At 36.9% G+C, this 20762-nt stretch overlaps 1 protein-coding gene across 27 annotated transcripts in view; it reads right to left on the bottom strand.

Moving 5' to 3' along the window:
• Window positions 1-250: 250 nt before the first annotated feature.
• LOC125677702 (trithorax group protein osa-like) overlaps window positions 251-20762 on the bottom strand; it is a 37196-nt gene continuing 16684 nt past the window's right edge. For 6 of the 27 annotated variants that reach the window (XM_056158546.1, XM_056158531.1, XM_056158545.1 and 3 more), the window contains 14 exons: window positions 18144-18300; window positions 14791-14883; window positions 14349-14486; window positions 13140-14150; window positions 12527-12687; window positions 11685-11822; window positions 10092-10280; window positions 9578-9812; window positions 7534-9166; window positions 6622-7040; window positions 6123-6347; window positions 4881-5065; window positions 4642-4759; window positions 251-3055 (listed from right to left, as the gene is read on the bottom strand). In XM_056158546.1, the coding sequence (XP_056014521.1) occupies window positions 936-3055; window positions 4642-4759; window positions 4881-5065; window positions 6123-6347; window positions 6622-7040; window positions 7534-9166; window positions 9578-9812; window positions 10092-10280; window positions 11685-11822; window positions 12527-12687; window positions 13140-14150; window positions 14349-14486; window positions 14791-14883; window positions 18144-18300 (6822 nt within the window). In that variant the 3' untranslated portion in view covers window positions 251-935. The remainder of the gene's footprint in view (window positions 3056-4641; window positions 4760-4880; window positions 5066-6122; window positions 6348-6621; window positions 7041-7533; window positions 9167-9577; window positions 9813-10091; window positions 10281-11684; window positions 11823-12526; window positions 12688-13139; window positions 14151-14348; window positions 14487-14790; window positions 14884-18143; window positions 18301-20762) is intronic. The other 21 variants (XM_056158533.1, XM_056158541.1, XM_056158548.1 and 18 more) reach the window with 17 other exon arrangements.

Here is a 20762-nt window from a genome sequence, read left to right as displayed (position 1 = left end):
TACTATAACTATATAGTATTTTGATATATGTCACAATATTTAACCATTGCAAAGATGGTTCAATGACATAAGGCAGTTTCGGCTTTTAACCCCCCTACCCCGAAATTTCTTAATTATCTCCCCTTGGACGGAGGCATGACCCTTCCTTTGCACCAACTTGAATCCCATTTACCCAACGATGCCTTGTCCCATTACTTACATTGAACAATGTACAATGATGCCATAAAGAATACTAAAACCAACTATAATGTATACTTAAAATATTTACATTTATTTGGATCTTTTGACGTACAGTATAAAGCTTCTGCACAAAAATGATACAGATGAATACAAACTACAAACAATCGACATAGTTGTGGTATTTACAACGCAACTCATTTAAACCAGCTTAAATACTGTGCCTTTTGAAATGCGTTTCTACTGAGATAAATAATGAATTCATAAACATAATAATTATTTTTTGTCTCAAATCTCTGGGAGAAATATGCTGACCGATTTGAAACATGATCTCACCACAATACAACAAACTCATACACTTGTCACAACATGTGGAATTAACCATTTGTCTCTAACACGCACAATTCCAGTTGCACTTAAAAATGAACAATACAAAAATAAAATGAAGAAACAACATTCAAAATCTCTAATTTTTATCACATTGTTTCAATGATGATGAAGAAATGCAATTTATGTGTCGACAATGAATCTTGAACAATCAAGTCTGGGCAGTACTTCATTTGTTTTGAAAATTTCCTTTGAAAACTTCACATTAATATATATAATACAATATATTACACACCAAGAAATCTTCAGGAATGGAATAATGGTCAATGATGAATTTACAATGAGTATAAAAGGCAAATGAAAACAAAAGCATCACCGTTCACTTTCTTCTGTTGTGTGTAATTTCATGCTCTTTTGATAACAAACATGTACTAGCTACTAGGCAAATCATCTTGAAAGCACTGATAGAGAACATCAGACAAAATTTGTGCCACGAACTGATCAAGGATCTGAGACATGACAAGAGAAAGCAGTCTTTGCTGATGCTGAGTGAACATCGGGCGGTTCTCTGGGACCGAGGCCAGATTAAGAAGTATGTTGGCAGCTCGACGGAGCATGTCCAAACTGGTTCCCATGATTTCAGGGTTTTCCCTCAATGCGTTGATGCCATGATGGTTTGCCACTGTCATTGCTTTGTGCTCTGCCGTTTCCAGAAAGTCTAACAATAACGAGATGGAGGGATGCTGCATTGCGACTGCCCGCGCACAACTCGTGTCCCCTTGTACTAATGAAGATAAAAGAACGAGAGCGAACTCCAATGTCACTTGTTCACTCTTGTTTGCTAACAATTTGGTCAGAATACTAAATAACTGCACAATGCGATCAAATGGAGGCGTGGCCAATAGAAGGTCAACATTTGTTTCATGAATGCACAATTTGCTGAGTGCCTCCAGAACTAATCGCTGGGGTGAGAGGACGGATGTAGTGGTAGATGGCAGAGGATCAGTGGCACACGACGACGGACAGACAGCCCAGTGTAATAGGCCATCCAATATGGGCATACAAATTTCTTCCGGGTAGTACTTCAGCTCCAAATGTCCACAAATGTTTGCAAATATCACAAGAGTGTTTTCCCGTAGCATGGAAAAGTATTCCCACCACCACTCCTCATCATTCTGTTGAAGGTGACTATCAGAAATGTCTTCTAGCTCACTGTCATCACGATCAAACTTTTTACGTGTGGTATTTCGAGGTAGGTGTCGGTGATTCAACTTAAGTAATTTCCCTAGTGTATACATCAGTCCAGGATGTTTGGAAAATTCTAAATGGTTTGATGGAATAGAAGACAAACTCCTGAAAATATTGGAAATACATACACATCTTCTTCCCAGTTCCTCCTGCATGTCACTAATGAGCCGAAGCGGAGGCTCGTCCTTTTGGTAGGCCTCATCTTCCTGCTCTATCTCCAATTTGCGTTTTAAACCGACTCGCTCCGTTGTACATTTTTCAGTGTCACTTTCTTGTTTGACGACATTGTCATCAGAAGCTATAATTTCTGTTTTAACATTTTCTGACTTGACTTCAGACTTTTCTTCCATGGATTCATCCATCTTTTCATCATCACAACCATTATTTTCTTTGTTTTCAACATCACAATCCTTATCCTCTTGGATACCTTGTTGTTTTTCATCCTCTTCTATGGGTTCTTCTTTAATTTTTACTTTCTTTATTATGTGGTTCTTAACATGCTCTTCCTCTTTCACTTTGATTGAATCCCTCAGTTCTATCTGCCCATCCAATTCTTTCTGTCCATCTATTTCTTTCTGATCTTCCATTTCTTTCTGATCTGCCATTTGTTTCTCACCTTCTGTTTGTTTCTGATCTTCCACTCCTATCTGATTCTCATTTTCTTTCTGATCATCCACTTTCCGATCTTCCTCCAACTGCAAGTCTTTTGAATTGTCTGTGTCAACAAAATTTTTCTCTTCTGAAATATTCACTTTATCCTTTAGTTCCATGGGTGGTCTAAAAAATAGTCTTCTGTACACATTACTCTCACTTGAACTACCAAAACACGGCACAATATGAGAACTAAGATCCCCTCCTCCCAACTGCCAATGCCCATACTTGTAGCTATAACCGGAGTAGATATCCCACTCTTTACAGTCTAAAGGACTCACTCCTTTGTGGTTATTTTCCTCCATTTTTACCTCCTTTCCTTTTCTCGAGATGTAGGTATAATTTGTAAACTCTTCTCCACTTACAGCCACCTTCTCCTCCATTTTGATATTAATCATGTTTTTATTGGGAATTTCATCAGCTTCATCAGACATTTTTTCCATTTCTTCAAACATATCACCAAAAATTGAGATCAGAGATTTTCTAAAGTGTTCTAACAAAGCTTCTAGCATCCCTGGGAGATGAGCTAGGTTGAAGTACTGCACGGTGGCATCGTCATACAAAAGGATGTTCAGTGTATCCAGTGCCCAGGTACTCTCAGCCAACAGGCCAGACTTGAGGCCCATCATCACCCTCCACGCTTCTATTGGACCTGAAAAAATACACATTGTAAGATGCTAATGTTCTTATTAAAACAACATACAGACATGCTTATCTGTGAGACAACCAATGTACAGTCAGAGAAATAAAACGTTATATCTGTGATATCTGCATTGCCAACGAAAACGTGTGCAAAAACAAAAGAGGAAACATTACAGCAATGGTTATTGGTTCTCAAAAGACTTAAGATACTACTCATTATGATTAATCATTAATAATAAATATACTTGGTTAAACCACACTATGTTAAACACTTGGATATATATATATATATATGTGTGTATAGAAGAGAAAAGCTTGACACACGAGTTATCTTTGTTAGAACAAGAAAAATCTATAGAGACAAATCTTGATTACAACTTGGATGTATGAAGCGTTACTGTTTATTACAACACAAACAGGGCTTAAAAACAGGAAGCACTATATTCAAACTAATCACAAAGACTGGAACCAAAAGACAAAGTTGGCCAATGAGACCAATGACAATCAAAATTTACCAAAAAAAAAAAAAAAAAAAGAAAAAAAAAAAGAAAGAAAGATCCAAATATTAAAAATAAATAAAAAAAAAAAATCAAAACAAAACACAATTTCCACATTTTTACACAAGCTGATGATGCATCACTGGGGAAAATGTAAAATGATTCAAACACAAATTTGAAGCTAATAAGTCAAATTCCAACTGAATTTCAAGCCCTGCATGACGATTAGGAAGCTCTAACTACGAGTTGGGGAAATTGTGATACCTTAGGAGTGTACTTGCTCGAGTTCCAGGAACTTATAAATCTTGGAATGCTTGAATAAAATAGAACATTGTTTTATATACAGTCCAAAAGCATAACGAGGTCTTACTTTTTTTTTTGTAAAAGTCGTTTCCAAATGAGGAAAATTAAAAAAAAATTCTTTTATTTTTTGGTTTAGAATTTCATGCAAATTTCTGATGTCCCTGCATAAATCTTGAAGAAAGAAAGAAAGAAGAATTTTTTTTTTCTATTTTGAAATATAAACTGGGACATTCAAGCAAGTACACCAAATGAGATTTATGCAAGTCACCTTATTTCTAAGTGAATAATAAAAAGCTTCAAAATCTAAAAACTAAAACTTTTAGGCAGGGTACATCCAATTTTGAAGAGATACTGTTATCTAGCAAGAAAATTAGAGGGGAAATATTGCCAATTGACACGATTACTACTTGTTAGGATGTCCAACTTCAAAACTGTGATATTATTATATATCAGATGTTAAGAAATGCCAAAAAATAACACTTCTGAATGTCTTCCTTAAAAAATAATTCCAAAACTTTGTCTGATCTGCCTACTTGTGAGAAACAGTCTGATGGCCAAACAAAATTTACATCCATTCACAGAAGGTGGGATAAACATGGGGATTCACCTCACTTACAACAAATCATGTTATATCAAAAGGTACAAAATGCATTTCATCATAACACAGAGGTAATTTTTGTTTGACTCTCAGCATGATGAGTACCATTTCAAGTAACAAATGCTCAAATTTCATGTGCATATGAAACATTAAATGGTGATGGACAGAAAAGACACATCACAAGAACATGCAACATACCAACATCGGATCGGGTCAAACGCCGTCTTTTGAAGTAATTTGGTGTTGTGGCCTCAACACTGTCATGTGGAAAAGGAATTTCCTTTTTTGGAATTTGATTGGGGGGCATTTTCTGTAACTTAATAAAAGTGTTAAAATGAATAAGCTGATAATCGTGTAATTACACAAGTTGTAACACGAGAACATCAAACATCCTATGATTTTATGAAACACAAAGACCAGAAGAACATGGGCAGTACCATTTTAGGAGGCGACATGTAGGATCCTTGTTTATGACTAGGTGTGGGAGACATCCGGTTGTGGCCCCTCTGGAAAGGACCAGGCGCCATGTGGGGTGGCATGCCCTGCGCTGGACTCATTCCCATACTGTGGGGACCATGGCTGTACCTCTGCATTGGTGACCACTGGTTATTCGGTCTTGAATCTGGAAAAAGGAATTTCAAAACTGATATTTCAATCTTTTTCCAGGAAAGAAATATTTTCTAAATTTTATCACATATCAATAAACAAATCTGAAGCAAATCTTCCTTAAATAAAATGTTAATTTCCCTGGAAAAAAAGTTGTTGGGTTCCAACTTCATACATATATATTATTGATGTATCCAAATGTACCCCAATACCATTGATATTTCAAAATAGTCTGGCTTTATTAATCCACATCAAAGTCGCCAGTTTTGCACATGCAGGGGATAACTATTTACAGAACTTAACTTTTTGTTTCAGCAACTTGTTTTTATACATCTTGCTGATATTCTGAAATCGCCATAAAAAAAATAAGCGAGATGCATTCAGAGAAATTTTTTTGCATCTTAGACCTGGTCAAAATAATTTTCCCAAAAAGGGCAATGTTCGGTGAACCGCGATTTAAGAAATGGTGCAAGTAATATCATCAATCCATTTCAAAATAGCAAGAACGTAAGAAATGCTCACACTGCAAATTACACCCATTCAATATATTCAGTAACGCAGTGGTAGTCAAGAAAGGAATGACATCAAAATGAGCATTTCTTAGGTCCAAAAATGGCTCTGAAGATGTTGTCAGTGAGCATTATTAAAATGTAACTGAAGAGAGATTTCACTCTACTTACGATTCGAGAAGCAAAATCATTTGACCTTGAAAAAAGGCTTTTTACTATAATCATAGATAGAGAATGGGTACCGAGTTAATGATCTTATGTTCACAGTGGAACTGCAACGCATCAGAATATGACCCATTTATTTGAGGTGTATAGATGTATCTGTGCTTTTAACCCTCCCAACCCCCCCTTTTGCTTTTCATCCACAACTGTCGACTTTAATCAAGAAAACTTTTAAAATGTACAAGAGTAAAACGTTAGTAAAAGAGAAACCTAAACCACAGACATTGGAGTAAACAGAAATAGCTTCTGATCTTCACACAATGTATATGGTTATCAAAAATCAAAACAAAAAAATTCTTTAACAAGTAGTTTTTTTCTTCTACTCTACACACTTGTGCATACCCTGTGAATCAAAGCCCATACTGTCCCTGTGATAAGAACCATCTCCATACGATGAAGGCTGACTATTATAACCCATATAAGAACTTTGATGGGACCCATCAGCATACGATGATGGCGGGGTATTATAACCCATCATCCCTGAGGAGGAGTTAAAGCCTGAGGACTGTGTGTTACAAAGCTGGGAGCCATAGCCCGAGGATGGAGGTGGCTGAGAGTTATAGCCAGCTGTCAACAAATCCGTCAGAATTGTCTCAATTTTAGCAATCTAAAGATACTAATCTATCTTAAAGCTGAACTCTTTTAAGGTAAATTTTCAAACATATTTATAACAAATATGAATTTCTTCAATGCTTTTTACAATGTTGAAATTGGAGAGAATTCTAAAATTTTTCCCTATAGTACTTAAGTGATCTCAGAAATTGACAGTAGACCAAACACAACAAATCCAATGCCATCAGGTGCCCATAATAAAGGTTTAAACAGCGACTTTGTCTCTCACCTTGATTAGGATACTGGTCTGGGAACCTCTTACTGGGAGTGCCATACATTCCCATATCATTCCTCATGGTCGGTCTCTGGTTTGGGAAATTCTGATATTGTGAAGGGAAACCACCATACTGCTCAGGGGGTCCTCCCATCATTTTGTTGGGAGTCGAGTAGCCCTGTTGATGAGGATAATTATGGGTGTATGCATCATGGGGTGGACCTCCCATGTGTGGCTGAGGACCCTGTGTCATCATGGAAGGTGGTTGATTTCCGTATCTGTTCTGTGAGAATGTGGAGTCTTGTGGGGGTGGTGGCTGTAATGGGGTGGGGGGCTGTTGTTGCAATGAGGTGGATGACTGTGGAGTTGGCTGGCGTTGGGGTGGTGGGGTTGGTGTGGGGGTGACAGATTGCACAGGATTTGGGGAGTCAAACCTGAAATTCAATTTTAAAAAATAGCTTAAATCCACTTGTCCAACAAAATTTATCATGAAACTTTCATTTCATCATCATGAAAATATATTTCTGAAAGGATTATATATGATAATAGCCTTCCTTGGCCTCAGTAAAACTATAAATTTCAATACTTCAAAAAGAAATTCAAATGATTCCACACAGAGTACTAGAAAGGCAATCAATAGCTTTAATATAAAGTTAAAGCCTCTGCTTAACATATTGTTGTATAATAAAGATTGTGTCACCAGCCATTACAAGAAAAATTCAGAAAATGGGAGACAAAACACTGTAATTCCATTAATGCATCATTTTGATCAAATTGAGAATAAAGTCAGAATGCAACATCAGATTCTTAAAGAAAAACTTTTGATTTTGAAACATTAGCACAACTTTTGATTTTGAAGGGCAAATCAAGTCCCTTTCATATATTATCCTTTAGTTAATGGTATTTGTGTTTTAATCGTTAAATTACCTTTCAGGCTTATTGAACTGATTTTCACCAAATGGAAAATTCCTCCCGGAGGACAAGGAAGGGGTGCTCATGTTGGATGTGGACCCCTGAGAAAGGTCTCCATCTTGCGAGTTGTTTGCCTGATAATTGGAGAAAGGTATGGAGGACTCCGGTGTGAAGGCTGACATAGGATTTTCCATGTTTGGCTGAAAATTAGGCATATTTTGTGAAGAAGAATTAGGAGGCATGCTTTGGCCTATGCTGCTGGGTGGACCACACTGACTCATGTTGTTATTAAAAGTCTGTGGCATAGAACTAGGTGTCATGCCCATGGACACATTTGAGGGAAGATTTTGAGACATATTGTTTTGAGTCATAATACCATGTGAAACACTATTTGGAGGAACACTTGTGTTTGCCATAGAAAGATCCATACTGCTGGCAGGAGCAGACTGTCCCATGCTATTAGGTGGCATAGAATGACCAACACTATTTGGAGGCATCTGCTGACCCATGCTGCTAGGAGGCATGGGTTGTCCAGTGCTACTGGGTGGCATTGATTGCCCAATGCTGCTAGGGGGCAATGGCTGTCCTGCGCCTGAGCTATTTGGAGGCATAGACTGTGACATGCTGCTAGGGGGCATAGGCTGTCCCATACTGTTGGGTGGTACATTCGATGCTCCAGAACCAGACAACATTGGGCTCATACTAGATGGGGTAGCATTGGGTCCCATATTGTTTGGTATCATACTTGGGCCCATGCTATTGTGTGAAGGTATACTAGAGTTCAAAGGTGTTGAAGTTTGTGAAATAGTACTTGAAGGGACATTTTGTGCCATGCTATTGGGTGGCATATTTGGTTTAAAATTTCCAGCACTACTGTTAGGTGGCATGCCAGAATAACTTGATCCTTGAGAATTTGGTTGTCCTGAATTGATGAAACCACTGTTATTCATATCATCTGCAAATGGGTCCTGGCAGCTGATGCTATCACCGTTCACTGGAGGTATCACTTGATTTGTCGAAGAAGGGGGCACGTTTCCTCTCGAGGATGGCATGGGCATATGATTTCCAGATGGTGGCACCGCCATGTTATTTCCAGGCCCCATGCTCATGTTATTTTGTGGTGGCATACCCATGTTGTTCCCAGGAGGCATTCCCATAGAATTTCCATGTCCCATACCTATATTATTCTGTGGAGGCATTCCCATGTTGTTCCCAGAATTCATGCCTCCCATGCTGCTATTGGGCATGCCCATGTTGTTTCCATGGGGCATCCGCACACCACCTCCCTGCATGCCCATATTATTGCCAGGTATGCCCATGTTGTTCTGGGACATGCCCATGTTGCCACCAGGGGGCATGCCCATCATGTTATTGTGTGGCATCATGTTGGGATTCATCATGCCTGGTCTCATGTTGTAGTTATTGCCCATCATTCCGGGGTGCATCATTTGATGGCCCATACCACCCATAGAATTGGGTGGCATCATGTTGTTCATCATTTGTCCTTGTGGCATCATGCCAGGCATCATAGGGCCCATGTTAGGGTCATAGCCCTGATTAGGCATATTTCCTGGAAATCCATCCATTCCTTGATTAGCATTAGAATTACTTGGTGGCCTAAATGCATCTTGAGAACCTTGAGATCCAGCTGGAAAAAAAAGAAGAGTTTTTCTGCATTAGGATTCACTATTAATAAATACAATATGCCTTAAATTCTCAAATGGTTGATCTTGACCACTGAAGCAAAGGACACTGATGTAAATTATAATAGAGTTATAATAGAGAAGACAAAGGCACTAAAATTAGCATAAATGTTCCTTGTAGACAACAAGCTTAATGGAGTATTTCAATTTCCTATTTCAAAAACTCATGGAAACAAAGTTGATTTCTTAAATATTTATTTTTCAAAGGGACCAATATAGTGGTCCTAAAAAGATCAGCAAAAACACAAGAGACTGGTGAAAGAGGAAAGCTTTATAGAAATATTGTTAAAGGGATCACGCCTACCTATGTTAGCAAGGACAACATCCACACACCAAGAGATAAAAATATTTCAGACCTTTTTCCTTCTTACCCGGTGAGGGTGCGCGGCTTTTCTTGGACTCGCGCTTCTGAGCCAATTGTGCCTCCATGTGAGCAAGGATAGGCCCAGGATCCATGCCGCCGCGCTCAAACTGGCACTCGTAGTGGAAGAGATATTTGATGTAGTTTTTCTTCAGTGTAAATGCAGCACTGGCTGAACTACCAATGTTTATGAGACCACAGATTTCTTTCCACTTCTTTGCTTTGGTAACCTGTGCAAGGAATACACATACACACATAAACAAACTTTCCTTTCATAGAAGCGAGTTATCCTGCTTGGAATAAAAATAAAACAGAATTTCCACAAATCCAAACTTCCATTTATTTTGGATATATACAATATGGCCAAAGGATTTTAAAGCTGTCACTATTGCAAATTGTCAAGGGCGATTTCTTCAGAGATCAACTGTAATAAAGGAGAGGGACTAGCTTTTTCAAAATTTGAGAAAGATGAACATTCATGCAAATTCCAAATGAATCCCATCCTTTACCTCCACCATCCCTCCTTTTTCCTGTACATGCAGATAGAGCCGATACAGGTCCAGTGGTTGTTTGCTGATAGATGGCATATTGTTCAGAGGAGCATTTCTGTCCTCCAGGAAACTCAACAGGCGGTTCAGAAAGTAACGGCGGTCCGGTTCACTGCCCATTTCATACAGTTTGTTTACGTCACCTCCCTTCTACAATGATAAAGCAAGTCCACACTCTGTATATTGCAAAGAGGAGATGAAATGAGATTCCAACAAGAATATTCATAAATCATATATAATAAAAAAAAAAAAAAAAAAAAAAGACGGAACAACTTAATCACAAGAAAACTTAATACTTTATGCAACAATGCAAATAAGATGAAGTACACTCACTCGACACTATTTAAAACTTCATTTCGAATTGAAAGAAAACAAGAATACAATACTTAACATGCAAAAAAAGTGTGGTTAAGTTAAAAGAAATAGCTATACACATCTCAACTTTCCTTTTCAATTGTAAATGTAATTTCCTCACTGCTGCATATTTTTGGTGTGCACAGATAATCAGATGGGTAAAATTTTATGCCACTACATTGTGACTGTATATTTGAAAATCTACTAAGCAGTAAATAGTCATCATTGTATTAACAAAGCAAAACTACAAACAAGAGTTGTCAGTGGACAGCAGAGCTTGCCCGGTCAGTTAAAATTCTTAAGAAGTTGTGTGCATCAATATATACATCATCCATGCAATTTTGAACGACATAAAATTTCATTAACTGAAGAATAAACATGCTGAAAATATTGATAATTGAAACTTCTTCACTCATTCAAAGAATGTAGGTCAGGTGCACCATCTGAATCATTGTGAAAATCCACAGGTACATCCATTCAAGTTTGAATCACACAGGATTAATAGTTGCTTGGAAATGGACCATTTAAAAAACCTTTTGCAAAAAATAAGACCTGTTCACTCATGAAAAAAAGTAGGTCAATTTCATACAAATGTATCACTGAAAAAATATTTCTCGTATTGTCCACGGATGCCATGAACAAGGGCATCACAATATTTGTCCTGCAAGCTAAAAATTGTAAACTGAAACAAATTTTCCTTTTAGAAAATGAATTAGCAAGTAGTTCTCACTTTCACTTAAAATTTGTTTGCAGACAAAAATACCCTGATAAACACCAATTAAAAAAAGAAAAGAAAAGACATGGTGGACATAAAACATCTTGAGGGGAAAATATTATATAGTGTACACATAATTCATATTCCAGTACCTCAAAGAAATAAATTCTAAATGGCATCTATCATGTCAATCTGAAATATTAGTTAAATACATCTAAGCTATATAATTCTAATACCAATTAAAAATATGTAATAATATACTTGTGCAGCACTTATACCAAGACAACAAAAGATGGTTCATAATATTAAGTGCAAGATGTGGTAAATGGGAAACAATACCACATAATCAGGCAGTATACAAAAATTATATTGCAAGGAAAGAATGCCAACAGGTTACAATGCAAATACAGCCACAATGACCGAAGTCCCAACAAATATATGACAGCAAAAAATGACCACACCCACATTATGTGCACGTGACTTACGGTCTGGTTAGCCCAGTTAGAACCAATGGGAGGGCTGGTTATATTGTCAAACTCTTCATGAAACGACGAGACACTGGCACTCCCTGGGGAGGGGGCAACCAAGCTAGCAGGGGTAGGTGGATGTGAGCTTACACCCTCCTACAATGAACACACACACCACCATTTTTACCTGCCTTCTTGCGTCCATCACAATGAAAATCAATTTTCTTTTTTTGGCTGTATTTGATTTTTTTTTTTTTTTTTTAATAAAAAGTACGGTAAATTAAAAAAAAAAAATTTAATAATACAAATAATAAGCTTGGGTTATATAAAGCGTGGGAGATATAAGATTAAACTGAAACAGATCTTTGTTCTTGTAATGAAGGGAAGGCCTTGTATTTTTCATTAGCAAAAATCAAACTCCACAGTAGAAGCATATAAGCTACTAAATCAAGGGAAAACCTGTTGATAACTGGGCTCATCCAAAATATGTGCATACTCTGGTATTAGCAGAACAAGTAGAGTTAGACCATTTGGAAATAGGAAAAGGAAACTTCAGCCACAACCATGTTGCTTAAAGCACACTTAATGAGTTCAAAACCAATCATTCTTAATTTTTCTACAGAATTTAAACTTTCTATTTTAATAGATTAATGGAAAATAATATACCAAAACAAAAGAAATAAAATTAGAAAATTCACAACCAAGAATAAAATAGTTGGAAGTGTGAATTCATGCAAATCTAAAATTCAGTTTGTAGGGAAAAAGAAAGTCCAATTGAAAAATTAAAACATACGAAGCCAAATGATTGGTTTGCTGGTTATATTACACAAATTATGATTCAATGCAACCACAAGACTCACTTTCTTCTTTTTATCTGGGACTGCTTCCTCCAGGGTAGGCATTGGGTTGGGTGGGGCAGGCTGTTGCTGGGGGTTGGCCAGAATGTGACCATGGCCGTCACTGGATACCTCCGTTGTGCTCATCACCGGAGAAGTGTTCACCTGGGTCACTATGTTTTTCTCTAAGAAAAGAAACATATATTCTCAGCAGCATTCTTTTCAACTATAAGGGTAAAACACATTAAATCCTTTAAACATCACGAGTCAAGGCAAAGAGCAATGTGTGGTGAATATATCACTACTATTTAAAACTTCAAAAAAAGAAGCAAACATACATATATATATATATATATACCGACATCTATTACTTCAATATAATGCAACTTTAAATTCTGCACATTCCTAGTGCAATGAAGAAAACTAGTGTAAATTGGAATAATTATCAGATTCCCCCACCTCATTTAAATTTTGTGGATCTACTGAAATCTCAAATTTATTTAAATTTAAAAAACAATTTCTAAGAAAATAATCATCATGATCTTTTAGCAACAAATCTTAAATGCTTTGCAAAGTATCTAGAATATTTTAAGACAATTTCTCGGTTTTCCCGTAGTTATCCCTCTTTGAATCTTACCCATGGTGTTCGTGGTTGCTGTAGTTGTGATGGGCATTTCTTGCTTCATTGCATTGGGTGGCAAGTTACTCTGGTCAGGTATACAAGGCATCTCTACATCCTTTTGTTCATTACACAGCACATCTCCTCCTTGAGAGGAAGTGTCCGTTAGCGACGACAGGTTGCTGTCTGCCCCCAAACTCTCTGGGGGTAGTCCTTGATTGGGTGGGGTCCCTGACTGTGGTTCTTTAGAGTCCATGGAACCAGACTGAGGTGGAACACTACTGTCATTATTATTACTAGCAGTCATTTCTGATGAAGATGTCACATTGTCATTTGAGCTGGATGATATACTAGAGTCTCGTTGCATATTTTGCTTTTTAGATGGAGGGATGTTTTGTTGTGAAGGCATTTTTTCATTGGTTGAGGACACAGATGAAGGGGATCCATACGAATTTGATGGCGGGCCGTTTGATTGAGGATTACTACTATCCTGTGAGGGGGGTAGAGAATTGTGTGTAACAGAGGAGTCCGACATATTGGGTGCACTACTAGAATTTGGCATAATAGAATTGGGTCCTACAGAATTAGGCACTGGAGAATGAGAGTTTGTCATCCCCCCTGGATATACTGGGTGGGGTCCACTCTGTCCATACATCACTTGTGCAGGAGGGATGTTTGAGCGACCAGTTGGCTGTTGTACTCTTTGCTGACTTGCGGCCGCAATCAATGCTGCCTGTGCTGCAGCCTTCGCACTTTTTGAATTTGACCCTCCTGACCCAGGTGTTCCCGGGGTCGGGGGTCTTGGTCCATTAGCCATGTCTGACATTCCACTGTTATAATTACTCATACCACTCATCATGTTGTTCTGTCCTCCATATGGATTGTAGTTTGAATTTCTGTTCATAGGCATGTTGTTGTACATGTTTGGAGCACCTCCACTGGGGGCCCCTGGGGTGGGACCATTGTACATTGGGTAGTTCTGCATTACTCCACCAGCTTGGGGCATTCCTGGTCTACCTGAATAGTTACCTAAAAAAAACAAAGAAAAATTAAACAAGTTTCGATTCCTGCATTTCAAACACAGCACGGTTTTCCCCAATCTACCTTACAAAGTATTGCTAAAAAGTTGTACAAGTATCCATCTTAACATTAACAATCTATGCTACCCAGAGAAGCCTCAAGTTCATTAATTACTGCATATCTAAAGGACACCTTCTCATTACTTACCTTGTGGATAATGAGAATTATACTGGGGAAACCCTTGGTTCATTGGTCCAGGCATGTTCCCCACCATTTTGCCCCCACCTGGTCCATAATTCACTTGATTTGGGCCCATGGGAGGGGGCATCATTTGTTGATTATAACCTATAAATATACATTGTATTTAAATCTTGAACTGTATGATGCTCCCGTGTTTTAAAGGTGTGATTTTTCTAAGGAACATTCTTGCTAAATATCGTCATCAATTGCTAAATATCGTCATCAATTTTCCAAACTCCGATATCTGAACGTGTAATATTCCCAGCTGGGCTATATCATTATTTAACATCCTTCCCACTTTGCAATATCTCAAAACATGGATCATATATCGTGACCCATCAATATTAGATACTTTGCAAGTTTTTACGCCAATAAATTATCAGATTATATGAATAAATTGTGTCCTTACTAGTAGCCATAGGTGACTGTGTCATCCTAGAACTCTGATTACTATCATGTTGTGAGGGAGGGCGAGGGGGCATAGGACTGCCTGCCTGGGTCCCTGAAAAACAAAATCATGCCATTTAATAAAATATCACACGCATGTTTCTATGCTCTTTTACACCGAGCAATCTTAATTTGGAATCTGTCTCCTAGTGCACATTGGACTTGACAGTTTTCACTGTATAAAACATCTCCTTACAGCATATATCCCTCCAACATCACATTGCATAAAGCGAGTACATCTGTTTACTTGCATTAAATATTACCCAAGTCATTGCCAATCTTCATTACCAACAATGTCTGTTAAATGTCATTCATAAAATATATCTGGTTGTATCTGCACTCCACAGCACCTGTCTTTCCACTTGATAACTTGCACTTTGCCATAATTACTTGTACAGTAAGAATTTTCAATTCATAAGCATATTTATTTCTCTAACTCGAGGCTGCATTGTTTACAAACAATTACATCTGATACACTTTATTCTACAGAATCTGTTGAACTTGTTCTAAGTGCATTTCTGTAATCTCCATCAAAGAGCAGCACTCTCCCCAAGTAGCAATTAACTTGAGGATGGCATTTTCCAGCTTTCTTAAAAAACATCCCTTTTTATGAGCTTCTGCAATACATCACTGCTAAATGCTCTGGTCCAATATTGGCTCCTGTAGTATAATCCTATCAGTTTTATTAGCATTAGGTAAGTCACTCCACAGACAAGGCAATAAATCTTCCTCACTAAGTCATTATAGCTTTCCAGATGTCAACATAACCTCTGACCTTACAGTTGCTGGCAGTGATAGTGAGGTTATTAATAGTTCCAGGGGAAAACCAACACCAGAGAGCCTCAGCTGAGCATGAATGGAATTTACCTGTCTGGAGAACAATGGCAAGGGGAGAAATTGGAGGATTAAATGCTCATTAAACATAGGTATAATGTATATCCTGACCTGTCAGCTTACACAATCCCTACAGGTAATCAGGTGCAGTTTTAGACATTGGCCAACTAGAGTACCAATACAAAGGAACTGTACTGCACACGTCAATGAATTCACAGTTCTCTGAACAATGTCCCAAGGTCAGTTCTCTAAGAGTAATCCAATCGAGTAAATAAATCACCCATTGTGACTTGTGAATTTTTATTTTTCTCTCTCTCTCTCTATGACACAATGACTTTTAATGCTACTTGACTGGCAAAACAATTGAATCTACACCTACAATGAGTAACCAGATCTATCTGTGCCAAAATATTAAATTTCCTCAATACACGGAAGTTAGTTATAAATACTTAACCAAACAGTCTATCAATTTCCTAAACTCTGTCATCAGGACAGCCATTGTCTTTCAGGTCTATTGAGCTCAATGCCCTTATCTTAACCCTCAGTACAGGATGATCCTTATCAACAACCCAATTCCCACTCACACAAATTCTGAAAATAACATGCCACTCATACAAATTGACAAGTAACTTTGTCTAAAAATATTGCATGAACACATGGGTTCTTTGATGGTATGAGAGTACAATTACCTTTAATGGAAACCTATTGCTTAATGAAGATACTTAACTTGGATGAAATTCTCAAAATCATTATCTCTCTGTTTGAGTTTTTAATTGGTGTGGACATTATGATTGTTTATTCTGCTCTATCATTTATTTCATTATAACGGTGTTCAAAATCATTGAAAGATAGACAACATCTATGCTTTATACTAGCATATAATTAAAAACATTTCTCAACTCATGAAGTTCTGTCAGTGGAAACAAGCACTCCCACTTTTCTCAGTAACAATTTTCAAAAATGAACATTTGAATCTAAACCAATGTAAACATATGTCCTAATCTTTAAGCAAAGCATGTATTGATTTTACACAGAACACATTACACACTGTACGATAGGGCTCTAAATACTCGCAAAATGCGAGTACATTTGAAAAATAGTGAGTAAAAATAGTGGACACTCGAAAATTTTAGCGAGTGGTGATTTACAAACTATGATCGTATCGTATCTGTTTTATACGGTGATGCGCTATTCGATTTTCTTAAAACTTGCACTCTGAATCATACAAACGCTTACATGAACGACCGATTTCAACAACCGTTTCTATCCGGATTTTTCTTTTACGAGTTTTTAAGAAACTCGGGAGTCAAACAAATGCTTTAGAGGTCGGACATCGCATTTTGATGAAAAATATAGACATGTGCCACGAGTCCTGTTCACCTATAGGGGTGAATAAATTGAATTCCAAGTATGAGGTTTCTGTTATTTATTTATCTAAAAAAAAAAATATCTAAGTCTATGTTTTACCAAGTCTTCCAGTAGTTATTTTTATCAGAATCATGAGAATGTCCTATCTAAATTTATTGTCATATTGAGGTTGGGTTGTAGCCATGATACAAGTGCATTGCTTACAGCGTACACCATTATCAAAAACGTTCATGGGGCTCGTGATCGTGCTACTCATAAAACCATGAGTCCCGGGATTCGCTTTGAAAAATCATTAGTGAAAACCCTGATGTGGCATGGAATTGGAAGACTGGATCTAAACCTGTGGTAAACAGGTTGTGGATTAGAGGTGTGATAATCAAGAGACCTAAACATTGCACCATATGACTGATGTAACTTAGTGTCTTGTCCAAACGATGCCTGTCGACCCACTAGACTCAGTAATGATGGGGAAAATCATTGATTTTAAAAAAATATATATATGAAAAAAGAGCACTGCTTAATTATTTTTAATTTAGCTTGTAGGTTTTCATTTTAGCCTGTAGATTTTTTACCCACACGCTAAAATTAGCCTGTGGTAGAAAAAGTTAATTTTGACCCCTGGTACGTGTACCAATAATACTACATATCCAGAAATTAGGGCAATTGTAATCCAGCGCTAGCAAGTGTTTCTCCATTATATATCATAAAATTTGTATTTAAAATCATATGAAACTTGTAACTGTGCTAAAATATAAATTTTGCTGAAATAAGTGCACATAAAATACCCTAAATGAAGCTTTTCAAGTAACATTCTAAACACTAGACAGATGGGACTTGTCTTATTGTTTTCCCCATGTGCCAATACTGTTGATTTCACGGAGTCTGATCCAGCTTTCCACATCGCCCCACTGCAGGTTTTCAGAATCCGGATTATCATTCTCCAGAATTGATAAGAAACTGCTGATGCCACAATACACGAACACACAGGGTTTTATGGAAATTGATTGACCATGTCACACACACAATACAATGTGGTCATCCACACACGACAACTCTACATGATTTCTCACTCTTTGGAGTAAGTTACTGTCTGAATGATGTAGATGTACATACCTGGAAGTGAAGCAGGGGTGTTTGATCTTGAACCTGATGATCCGACTGGGGAGGGGATAGGCCTCAGTGATGAAATGGAGGGATGTGGGGAGTTTGAGGTAGGTAATCCCTGGGAGTTATTGTCGCATGACGTTACATCATCACAGCCTGAGAGATCCTGTAAAATCATAACCAAATTTTTTTTTTACATCAGTTCCTCATTCTGTATGACAGGTTCCAGCAGATCTTATAGCCCTCAATTTTAAGAAGATACCTGTTTGATTCCAATTATACTGGAACAAGGTCATTTCTTTTTCATAAAATGCCACATCAAAGAGAAGTAACACTGCATCATAAAATCTTGCATCCTTATGAAACACATGGGAAAATAAATATTGGCAATACCTAGCCAAATAACCACTGTCAATCTTTAGATAGCAAATTTGAGTCTAACAGGGGTTATTATTTATTCAGGTTACTTTCTTTTACTGCTTTTACCCAACAAAATAAGGTAAGTTTGAAAAAATTTTAAATTTCAAAACATCATTGTACCTATCCTTAACTATCCACCCCTATGAGGACTTAGAAAAATCTTTTGGTATAGAGTTTGTTTTATTAGACTTACCGCGACTCAGTGGCCTTTCTTATCAACAAACTCTACAGCCACAAGACCTAACTGGAATTTCCTTGATTTTGTAAACTTAACTAAAACCAAGTTATTCTTTACAGAGAATCAAATGCAACCAAGTACATTTTCCATATTTCCTTGCAAGAACAGCAACTCCTCAAACTACCACTACAAAACATGAACAATCAATCAATAACTAGCACTGAATGCAACAGAAATGCACCCAATATTCCAGGTCACCACCAACTTATTACAAGCAGGAAACAGTTTCACCAAATTTTGTCTGAATTGGTCAAGCAGAAACAGACTATAATCGGCCTCGGTAACACAACACATCAGATAGCAAGCCTTAAAACTCTATATTCAAGTTTTAAAGCAAACGTTTACCTGTGGTTGTTCATCCAGGTAGAACAAGCAATTTAAAGTCTGGGCTTGCTAGAAGATTTACATAGAACATTTCAAGTTTTAAAGTATTTTATTCATGATCAAAAAGACAAAAACCCTCATAGCCAGGTGCCCTTGCTTAATCATTTTTGATATGAAACATTCAGAAAACATTTCCAATTAAAGGATATTAAATCAACATCAAAGACATTACACTGAAACAATTTTTTCAAACATATTTGCAACAATTTTGTGCATCTCAATTTTTGGAAAACTCACAAATTCTATATTTGAAAGCAAAATTGGGAAGGAAAATGTAGTTTCCTCCAATGTTATGCATGTCAATTTGCACATTTCAATATCCAACCTGAACCCTCTCACATGTCATTCTAATTGTAGAGAGAATGATGACATAATTATCTCTTTACAGTATTTATGAGCTGAATGTCATCAGGTTACATGCAAAAAGCATACTTATTTTCCGACTCCTTATGTAGAGATTGATAAATTTCACAATGTGATAATTCCAGTTTTTAATCATTCATATATATATATATATATATATATATATATATTGCATTTGGGTGATTAAATTCCCTGTCGAGGTAACTAAAATTTTGCATGTAACAATGATAAATTCCATTTCAATATACCATTTTAAATAAATTAAACATTATTTCACACATATACAAACACACACTATACTGCCCACGCTTGTTATTTTCAATTAGAAAACAATAAGCATCCCTTGCTTACTATACTTATTTACCCTCCGCTATATCTTTTTTTTTTTTTCAATTAAAGTCACTTCACTTTGTCTTGTAAATCAATAGGTAATGTACCTGCATTCATGACATTTCACACAGGAGTCTTATGCTTGCTTGAATTCATTTATTTTTGTACGAAAGCGCCTTCCTTTTTAAACAGGACACATAGCTCAGCACTTCAATACATGCTACACCAAGCAACATTCTCAAAGCCTTCAACTGAACATCAGACAGATCTTATATGTCCATATTCTAAATGCAATTTCAGCATAAAAACCCATTTTCTGTTATATTTTGGTAGTTGTAATTATTTATCATTGATATTCTACAGAGAGCAAGAGAGAGCACAAGTTACCTCCCTTCATGTGTCCCTTCTCTATTTCAACCGGTTTTCGTTTCTTTACAATTTTTCATCTAGGATAGGTCATTTATTAAATAATATTCTTTTTTTCAAGTCCTATCAGTAATCTACTTTGTGTACAGCACACTATACTACTTGCAGCGTTCAGTTAAAGTGTCTCCACTTATCATCAGAGTACATTAGGTCATCAGAGTAGAGTTGATCGTTGCGTAACAGACTAGACTGTCAATACTGCTATAAATGGAGATTCAGATAATAGCTGGTATCATTTGTTCTCAAATTAAATCCTTCTAATGTACATTATTATCAGATTAAAAAAAATCAATTTCAATCAAAAGAAATTAACACACAAAGCCTTCAAGTGTGGAAATGTCAATGCAAACTTAAAAACAATTATATTTGAAATAAGCATTCTACTCAGCATTCTTATGAATGTAAATCACTCAAAAAAAACAAAACAAAAAGGGAAGAAAAAAAGAAAAGGAAATAAAAAGCCCGCA

Source organism: Ostrea edulis, chromosome 3 (assembly GCF_947568905.1).
Source record: "Ostrea edulis chromosome 3, xbOstEdul1.1, whole genome shotgun sequence".
Classification (NCBI taxonomy): domain Eukaryota; kingdom Metazoa; phylum Mollusca; class Bivalvia; order Ostreida; family Ostreidae; genus Ostrea; species Ostrea edulis.
Note: the sequence above shows the minus strand (reverse complement) of the source record. Positions and strands in the feature narration are given on the sequence as shown.